Genomic DNA, 10,863 nt, shown 5'->3' with positions numbered 1-10,863 from the left:
CACTCCTGTCATCCCCGTGAAACTCGTTAAAAGGAAATCTAAAATGGCACCACTGAAACAGGGAAAGAAGCTAAAGGGTACAAATGTGTACATGAAAGAGCACCTCACCAAACGTAATGCTGATATTGCGAAGAAATCACGTGACTTCAGAAAGCAGGGAAAAATTCAGTGAACTTGGAGCGTCAACTGTAAAATCTACATCAAGCTGAATGGAGGTCCAGAAGCAAGAGTATTTGTTGTCTAACACATCAAGAACCTGGACAAATATTAAAGTTGAAACTGCTTCGACAACAACAATGATAATGGAGTCTGACGGAAAACAAACGCCTACATTCGACACCAACACTACTATGTTCCAACGGACCACTAAACTAGAAAACCTGGTTTCAGGAGCGCATCCACCTACACTTATAGACATTATCGAAACAACATTAAAGATTGCTGAACAAGAAAATATGGAACTGAAAAATATCTGCAAAAATACCACAAAAGCCAGGATTAGGAGAATGATATAGATCACAATACGTTTTTCCCCCCATATCGGTAACAATTGTTTTTATTATACAGAGGAACAATATAATACCAACATTAAATGTGATAACAAATAGTCAATTATTAATTTCAATAGCAGAAGCTTGTACGCAAATTACAACAACATGAAGCACTTTTTAGAACAATTCAAAGTGATTGCTGTCACAGAAACATGGACTGATGATAAAAAAGGAATAGATTTTGATCTGAAAGGATTAAGGAACTAAATTACATCAACAGAACCAACAAGAACAGGGGAGGAGTAGCAGTTGTGAACATTATGAGCAACCTCAATTACAAAGTGGTAAAAAACATGTCTTTTCTGTTGATATTTGGATAATAATACTACAAGATATCTGCTTATAACCGACATCGGTGATCATCTGCCGGCTTTCACAATATATGATGAAAACTACAAGAAGATGAACATTGATGACAAAAAGACATTACTAAGACTATGCACAGAGGAGAGTATGATTGCTTTCAAAAATGAGCAAGAAAAACAAAATTGGGACAATGTGTACAGTGAAAATTATGTTGATGAAGCATATGGTAAATTTTTAAACACGTTCATGATGCTTTATGACAAACATTGTTCATGGAAACAACTCAACAGGCAGTGGAAAGAAAGAACAATCTACCATGGATGACAAACGGTATAAAAATGTTTGCAATAACAAGAATGCATTATACAGAAAATGTCTAATTTATTTATAATGTATAACACAATGATCTACAGAGGCAGAAAATAAGTATAAAAACAAGCTAACTAGCATACTACGAACATTTAGCAAAGAATATTACAGTCAATTATTAGACAGGAACAAAAGCAATATGAGAGCAATATGGGGCACCCTCAATAGCATTATTAAAATGGCACTAAGAGGCATTACCCCGAATACTTCTCAGATGGAATCATAAATAATGACAATATGAAGGAAGGAAGTATTTGAAAGTTTTAATAATTACTTTGTAAATATTGGACCAAAATTGGAGGAAATGATTCCAAACACAGTGTCAATTAAAGACTTCAGTGACACCAAAGAAATAAATCCTAACTAATGTTTCTCAAAAAAGTGACACAAGAGGAGATAGTTGCAAATCCAAGACTTCAATTGAATGTAATGGAATTTATATGGAAAAGATAAAAAAGGTTATTGAAGAGATCTCAGAACAATTAATGTATATCAGTTATCCATCATTTCAAACAGGCAAATTTCCGAACAAAATGAAAAGTTGTACCGATTTATAAGATTGGAGACAAACACCAATTTACAAATTATAGACCTGTTTACTTACGTCCACAATTTTCTAAAATTATTGAAAAACTGTTTAATAACATATTAGACAATTTCATGAACAAATATAGAATACTCACAGAGAACCAATATGGATACAGAGCTAATATTTCAACATCGAAGGCTTTAATTGAAATAAGGGAAGGGATTACCAATGCAGTAGATGGTAAACAGTGTGCAACAGCAGTGTTTATGGATCTAACTTAAGCATTTGACACGATTAAGCACAATATTTTAATCAAAATATTAGAACGGTATGGCATCAGAGGGTTGGTCTTGAGCTGGGTAAGAAGTTACTTAACCAACACGAAACAATACGTGAACCTAGGCGAACGCACGACTACATCGCTAAATATATCCTGTGGTGTACCCCAGGGATCAACACTGGGACCAAAAATGTTCAGTCTTTATATACAGTAAATTATATTGGTAAAATTACAAAGGGCTTAAAAGTTAATATTATTCACAGAAGTTACAACTGTGTTTTGTTCAGGAGAGAACACACTGAAGCTACTACAAATAATAACAGAAGAAATAAATAAAATAAAGAGATGGTTTGACAAAAAAAGACTAACCTTAAGCCTCGGTAAAACCAAAATAATGCTATTCGGTAACAGTAGAAGAGAAAATCAAACACAAATACAAATAGATGGAATAGAGATTGAAAGAGTAAATTAAATAACATGTTTCGGTGTAATGATTGATGAGAAATTGGAACTGTAATTCTAATATAAAAATATACAACATAAGGTGGCAAGAAATACATCAACAAATAACGCAAAAGATATGTTGGACAAAAAAATCACTCCATATTCTCTACTGCTCGCTAGTATTAACATATCAAAGTTATTGTGCAAAAATATGGGGAAATACCTACAAAAGTATGTTTCAGTTACTCAGTTTTACAAAGGAGGTCAATTAGAATAATACGTCAGAAATATTAAAAAATTCCACGATATAGTGAATTTGCTGACAAAAATTATGCACAAAGCAAACTATAACCTGTTACTCAAGAATTAACAATTGTTCTCAACAAAAGAGAAGAAATATAACCTCAGAGAAAAATATGCCTTAAAGCATTTGTATGCACATATATCAATTAAAACCTTTAGTACAGGGGTGTCAAACGTACAGGCCGCAAACAGGTTTAATCCTATCCGCAAAATGAGTTTGCTTAGCATAAAAATTGGCTGTTTGAAGATGATGCGTCAACTGATTTTAAATGCCCTCTGGATTAGCTGCCGCTACTCCAATCAGTGAAGGTGCAAGCAATCAGCTGCTACTGTTGTGGCTGGTGGCAGACTAATGCTATAGTGACGCACAATACCTTCTTTTATTGTAAATTATCCACTCAACAGATAAAATAACGGTAAGATGCAAAAACTTAAGTCAACATGACCATCCTCTTTGTAGTTAAAATTCCGTGCGGCACTCGCAATTTGTTAACAACACGATGTGCACTCTGAACTCCATTGTAAAAATGTGTGTTTCTACATTTGTTTTTCGTTCTATTTTGTTTTATGCTTAAATCAACCTTGTTCACATTGGTTAAGTTTGTAGTTATGTTACCTTTAATTCGGCTTTTATGGTGTCATTTTGACAAGTGTTTTGATTATATTATAATTGTAATATTTGCATAATGATAATAATGTGTTTTGGCAGTTTTGGATGTAACCAATGCGGCGGTTTGAGGAAACTTTCTTTTCCAAACACGTCTTTAATGATGAACTGCCAACATGATAAACAGGGAGTGCTTGAAGTTTGATGGCTTTGTAAATACAATGAGACTAAGTCCAATTGCATTGTGTTCTTCATGGTGTTTTGAAACTGTTTTGAAACTGCAATCAAACAAACAATGTACTAATGTGATCCAGTTTAAGAAACTCTTCAAGCGCAGTGTTTACAAAGTACAAAGAAGAACTATGATAAACATTTTGAACTTATTGATAATCTTATTGGCACTACTGTATATGAAATCCAACTTGCTTTACTATTTATTATTTATTTATTTTCTGATTTAATTATGTATGGAGTATATGAACTAGCAATTTCTATGTAATGGAAAAGGTTTAGGATTAAATAAGATCTGCTTCTTCCTACTCATTTTTGATCATGTTGATAAGAGAAACTGGAAATGTTGATGTCGGTCAATCAAATCAAAGTTTACTTATATAGCCCTTAATCACAAATGTCTCATAGGGCTGCACAAGCTACAACGACATACTCTGCTCAGATCCCACACTCTGCTCAGATCCCACATCAGGACAAGAAAAAACTCAATGCTCTATAGTCCGCATACTTTTTTGGGGCTCTGGGAATCACTAATAAGCCGGAGTTCTTAGAATGCAGATTTCTGGCCAGGACATACGGTACAATACAATCAGCAAGATCGGATGGAGCTAGACCGTTTAGTATTTTATACGTAAGTAGTAATACCTTAAAGTCGCATCTTAAGTGCACATGAAATCAATGCAGGTGAGCCAGTATAGGCGTAATATGTTCAAACTTTCTTGTTCTTGTCAAAAGTCTAGCAGCCACATTTTGTACCAACTGTAATCTTTTATTGCTAGACATAGGGAGGCCTGAAAATAATACAGTAATCGAGACGAGATGTAACGAACGCATGAATAATAATCTCAGCGTCGGTGGTGGACAAAATGGGACGAATTTTAGCGATTTTACGGAGATGAAAGAAGGCCGTTTTAGTAACACTCTTAATGTGTGACTCAAATGAGAGAGCTTGGTCAAAGATAATACCCAGATTCTTTACCGAGTCGCTTAAGGTGGTATTATTAAATAAATGCTGGTGTCTAGCAGGATCGATAATCAACCTTTCCGTTTTCTTAGCGTTAAGATGCAAAAAGTTGCTTGACATCCATTGTTAGATTTCATTTAGACATGCCTCCAGGTGATTACAGTCTGGCGTGTTGGTCAGCTTTAGGGGCATGCACAGTTGGGTGTCATCAGCATAACAGTGAAAGCTGACACCACATTTGCGTAGGATGTCACCTAGCGGCGGCATATAAATGCTGAAGAGTGCAGGGCCAAGAACTGAACCCTGTGGAACTCCGCATGTCACCTTAACATACTCCGAGGTCACATTGTTATGGGAGACACACAGCATCTTGTCAGTAAGATAGGAGTTAAAACAAGAAAGGATAAGTCTGACATACAATATGTGTTTTGATACGTTCTAATAGAATGAGCTCGAGTAGCAACAACACTGATGATGCGTCACCATCCATAGTTGGCAATAGATCAGTAGTTCTTAACCTTTTTGGAGGTACCGAACCCCACCAGTTTTATATGCACATTCACCGAACCCTTCTTTAGTGAAAAATACAATGGTTTTTTTTGTTTTTTTCAAATTCAAAACAAAGTTATGTTTTTTTTACTAGTGCCCAAAATGAACGTGCATGAACATCACCTATCACCTTGTTCACAGAACAAAACCAACACAGTGCATGAACTCACAACAAATTGCACACTTGCAAATCAGATGGAAAATTAGAGGGAACATTGTTTGGGGGTATCCATAATACTTAGACTTAGACTTCCTTTTTATTGTCATTCAAATTTTAACTTTACACTACAGATACGCCGATAGGGAGAAGTTTTTATTTACACGATTAATTGATTGATTGAATGAATCTTTATTAGTAGATTGCACAGTACAGTACACATTCCGTACAATTGACCACTAAATGGTAACACCCGAATAAGTTTTTCAACTTGTTTAATTAAGTCGGGGTCCACGTTAATCAATTCATGAGTCTGGTGTGTCTTGACCGCTGCGGCGGAAGGCTCTGCCGAACCCCTGAGGCCGACTCACCGAACCCCTAGGGTTCGATCGAACCCAGGTTAAGAACCACTGCAATAGACCATTTGTCACTTTTACAAGGGCTGTTTCAGTAGAGGGATTTGTACTGAAAACAGACTGAAAGGGTTCACAAAGATTGTTAGTCATCAAGTGTTCATTTAGAGCAGTGGTTCTCAAATGGGGGTACTTGAAGGTATGCCAAGGGGTACGTGAGTTTTTTTTAAAATATTCTAAAAGTAGCAACAATTCCAAAAATCCTTGATAAATATATTTATTGAATAATACTTCAACAAAATATGAATGTAAGTTCATAAACTGAACATCAAATCAAGTAGGCTATTCCATTCATTACAATGCAACAATGCAATATTCAGTGTTGACAGCTAGCTTTTTTGTGGACATGTTTCATAAATATTGATGTTAAAGATTTCTTTTTGGGAAGAAATGTTTAGAATTAAGTTCATGAATCCAGATGGATCTCTATTACAATCCCCAAAGAGGGCACTTTAAGTTGACGATTACTTCTATGTGTAGAAATCTTTATTGATTAATTGAATCACTTGTTTATTTTTCAACAAGTTTTTAGTTATTTTTATATCTTTTTTTTCCAAATAGTTCAAGAAAGACCACTACAAATGACCAATATTTTGCACTGTTATACAATTTAATAAATCCGAAACTGATGACATAGTGCTGTATTTTACTTCGTTATCTCTTTTTTTCAACCAAAAATGCTTTGCTCTGATTAGGGGGTACTTGAATTAAAAAAATGTTCACAGGGGGTACATCACTGAAAAAAGGTTGAGAACAACTGATTTAGAGGACAAAAAATAATTTATTCCATTTTGGAATAAGGCTGTAACGTACCAACATATGGAAAAAGTGAAGCGCTGTGAATACTTACCGGATGTACTGTACTTGTTCATAAAAGTTGTCAAAGGAAGCCAGTTTCCTTTCCATTTTATCATGCTCTCCAAATCATAATTGAAGTAACATGAAATGATATAACAATATGTATGATAGCAGTCTCTATCGTCTCCTCTTCAGGCATACATCCAAATAACGTACGTGGAGCCGTACTTCGACGACTACGAGATGAAAGACCGACTGACAAATTTCGACAAGAACTTCAACCTGCGGCGCTTCATGTACACCACGCCCTTCACTAAGAGCGGGCGTCCTCGGGGGGAGCTGAATGAGCAGTACAAGAGGAAAACCATCCTCACCACCATGCACGCCTTCCCATATGTCAAGACTCGCATCAACATCATCCAGAAGGAGGAGGTAGTTTCTGATAAGACAGCATCCGCATCTGTTGTTGGCCATTTGCACTCATGCTTTTTGTTGTGTTGTGTTGTTCCCCTCAGTTTGACTTGACTCCTATCGAGGTGGCCATAGAGGACATGCAGAAGAAGACCAGGGAGTTAGCGGTCGCCACGCACAGAGAGCAACCCGATGCTGTGATGTTGCAGATGTTGCTGCAAGGTTCAGTGGGAGCCACTGTTAACCAGGTACGGTAAACATGAGCAGTCTGTGCAGCGTGTCAGCTATTGTTTCTTCAGGCTTGGAATAAAGCAGGTATTTGATTGGAAATACAAACATGGCCGCCATCTGGACTACATCACGCTAGCTTGTTCTGTTCCTTGCTAATCTGTGAATGAAGACATGCTGTCCTGTTCTGATAGAACTGCTGCAATCTACATTGCCACAGCTCTGATTGATCCATTTTTTAAAGTCTTTTTATAATGATAAAACTTGCTGGCGGATGATTGAAAAGCACCTTCAAACTGTTTGTACAAACCCCGTTTCCATATGAGTTGGGAAATTGTGTTAGATGTAAATATAAAGGGAATACAATGATTTGCAAATCCTTTTCAACCCATATTCAGTTGAATGCACTACAAAGACAACATATTTGATGTTCAAACTCATAAACTGAATTTTTTTTTTGCAAATAATAATTAACTTAGAATTTCATGGCTGCAACACGTGCCAAAGTAGTTGGGAAAGGGCATGTTCACCACTGTGTTACATGGCCTTTCCTTTTAACAACACTCAGTAAACGTTTGGGAACTGAGGAGACACATTTTTTAAGCTTCTCAGGTGGAATTTTTTCCCATTCTTGCTTGATGTACAGCTTAAGTTGTTCAACAGTCCGGGGGTCTCCGTTGTGGTATTTTAGGCTTCATAATGCGCCACACATTTTCAATGGGAGACAGGTCTGGACTACAGGCAGGCCAGCCTAGTACCCGCACTCTTTTACTATGAAGCCACGTTAATGTAACACGTGGCTTGGCATTGTCTTGCTGAAATAAGCAGGGGCGTCCATGAAAAAGACGTTGCTTGGATGGCAACATATGTTGCTCCAAAACCTGTATGTACCTTTCAGCATTAATGGCGCCTTCACAGATGTGTAAGTTACTCATGTCTTGGGCACTAATACACCCCCATACCATCACAGATGCTGGCTTTTCAACTTTGCGCCTATAACAATCCGGATGGTTCTTTTCCTCTTTGGTCCGGAGGACAGGACGTCCACAGTTTCCAAAAACAATTTGAAATGTGGACTCGTCAGACCACAGAACACTTTTCCACTTTGTATTAGTCCATCTTAGATGAGCTCAGGCCCAGCGAAGCCGACGGCGTTTCTGGGACTTACAGATGTAGCGACCAACTGTAGTTACTGACAGTGGGTTTCTGAAGTGTTCCTGAGCCCATGTGGTGATATCCTTTACACACTGATGTCGCTTGTTGATGCAGTACAGCCTGAGGGATCGAAGGTCACAGGCTTAGCTGCTTACGTGCAGTGATTTCTCCAGATTCTCTGAACCCTTTGATGATATTACGGACCGTAGATGGTGAAATCCCTGAATTCCTTGCAATAGCTGGTTGAGAAAGGTTTTTCTTAAACTGTTCAACAATTTGCTCACGCATTCGTTGACAATGTGGTGACCCTTGCCCCATCCTTGTTTGTGAATTACTGAGCATTTCATGGAATCTACTTTTATACCCAATCATGGCACCCACCTGTTCCCAATTTGCCTGTTCACCTGTGTGATGTTCCAAATAAGTGTTTGATGAGCATTCCTCAACTTTATCAGTATTTATTGCCACCTTTCCCAACTTCTTTGTCACGTGTTGCTGGCATCAAATTCTAAAGATAATGATTATTTGCAAAAAAAAATGTTTATCAGTTTGAACATCAAATATGTTGTCTTTGTTGCATATTCAACTGAATATGGGTTGATAATGATTTGCAAATCATTGTATTCCGTTTATATTTACATCTAACACAATTTCCCAACTCATATGGAAACGGGGTTTGTATGAAGGAGTACAGTATTAGGACCATAGTGCAAAGAAAAAAAAGTAAATAATAAATATATAATTATATAATATTGATATTATTAAATAAATGTACATGTGAATAAATGGCGTTATGTTATGTAAATAGTAGCAAAAATGTCATAATTTTTCAAATGATGGACGGGTGGAGAACATTTACCCCATTGCCAATTTTCCTGAGGGAACTCTCCTGAAGAAATCAATAAAGTACTATCCATCTATTTTATTTTACATCTATTCCTCCACAAATTGGAATTTTTTTTTTTTTTTTTTTTTTTATAAAGTATGTATTGTGAAATTGTAATTTGATCAAATTCCAACTTTTAAATCATTTAATTTGGGTCTTAAATTTCTTATTACCACTACTTCATTCCTCTATTATTTTAACTATATCATAATTATATTTAATTTCTTCTTCCTTTACTACTACAAAACACTCTCTTAACATAATAGATGGAATAGAATAGAATAGAATGGACTTTATTGTCATTATTGTAACGAGATTAAGGACTCCAATTTAAGGTGCGGTAGTGGGAACAAATATGGGGTAAAAATAAATTAAATTACACAACAGGTAATAAAGAAAAAACTAAACAATTGTGAAATAAACAGACTACTATCCAATAAAAATAATAAGCAATCCTGTACAATATACAAAACACTATAGAAATACAAAATACTGTACAATATACAGAACAAGACAAGAGTACCGGCGTAATAAATAACAATCAGTGTCGGACGTATTGCACTCAAAGGGTAATATTGCACAGAAGGGTATTAGGGTAGGATATTGTATAGGGGTGAATTATTATTATAAGTTAGCGTTCAAGATGGTGACAGCTCTGGGAAAGAAGCTGTCTCTGAGTCTGTTTGCTCTGGCTCTGATGCACCTATAGCGCCTGCCCGATGAATGTCCTGAACTCCTGTTTACATGATCTTGTCTTAGAATAACGCTCCCCAGTGATGGAGTTGCGTCATAGTGGAGGTCTGAATTCCCCATCTTGTTGTTCTTCAAACTCTTTTAAGCTATTGTACAGTATTTGAGATTTCTGAATAAAACAGCACCTCTGCTGGGTGCAGCCCAGTATTGCACAATTTCTTACAGACACCATTCCATCCATCCATTTTCAATCCACTTTATTTATATAGCACATTTACACAACACATTTTCTACCGCTTGGCCCCTTCTGGGTTGCAGAGGGTGCTGGATGCTATCTCAGCTGTACTCGGGTGGAAGGCGAAGTACACCCTAGACAAGTTGCCACCTCATCGCAGGGCCAACACAGATAGATAGACAACCATCCACTCTCAAATTCAAACACTCTGGCCAATTTAGTGTGGCCAATAGCTCCAGTAATCAGGCTATTTCTTACCCATTTCTATCGTTGGTACTGGGATAATCTGACATTTGAGTGTACATCTGTAATTCTGTCATTTATTACAGTTTTGAAATGCATCTTCAAAGTGACCCTAGATATAGCGTTTTACATTTTTTTTACGTATTGTCCAATTTATGTTGGTTCTTTTTCAAACGGCTGTCATATTAACCCCGAAATGCCCACTTTACTTGACGTTGAAGCATTAAGATGCCTCTTCATCACCACTTTGTCCCCTGAGTGCTCCCTTTGAAAATAATGTGTTGAGGATAGCTATATAAATAACCTCCATTTAACTTATCACATTTTCAATTAGCATTGTTGCGACAGATTGCAGGTGGGAGACATGACAGGATACATCAAAGCCCGAGCATCCATAACCCTAATCCGTCCTTTCTCCCCCGCCCCACCTCCTCCATGATCGAGTTAAAACTTCAATTCATGGCCGCCGTTCCTTTCATGTGTCATGCTTGCTGCGCCAAAGCCGAGGCTG

The 10,863-nt window shown here is 36.9% G+C and overlaps 1 protein-coding gene across 4 annotated transcripts in view; it reads left to right on the top strand.

Annotated features, from left to right (window-relative positions):
- Positions 1 to 10,863, top strand: part of dock8 (dedicator of cytokinesis 8) — a 174,908-nt gene that overhangs the window by 141,949 nt on the left and 22,096 nt on the right. For all 4 annotated transcript variants that reach the window (XM_061928818.1, XM_061928817.1, XM_061928820.2 and 1 more), the window contains 2 exons: positions 6,697 to 6,933; positions 7,017 to 7,160. In XM_061928818.1, coding sequence (XP_061784802.1) covers positions 6,697 to 6,933; positions 7,017 to 7,160 — 381 coding nt within the window. The remainder of the gene's footprint in view (positions 1 to 6,696; positions 6,934 to 7,016; positions 7,161 to 10,863) is intronic.

The sequence above is a fragment of the Nerophis lumbriciformis genome, linkage group LG33 (assembly GCF_033978685.3).
Source record: "Nerophis lumbriciformis linkage group LG33, RoL_Nlum_v2.1, whole genome shotgun sequence".
Taxonomy (NCBI): domain Eukaryota; kingdom Metazoa; phylum Chordata; class Actinopteri; order Syngnathiformes; family Syngnathidae; genus Nerophis; species Nerophis lumbriciformis.
The sequence above is the reverse complement of the archived record's forward strand: the minus strand, read 5'-3'. Positions and strand labels throughout refer to the sequence as shown.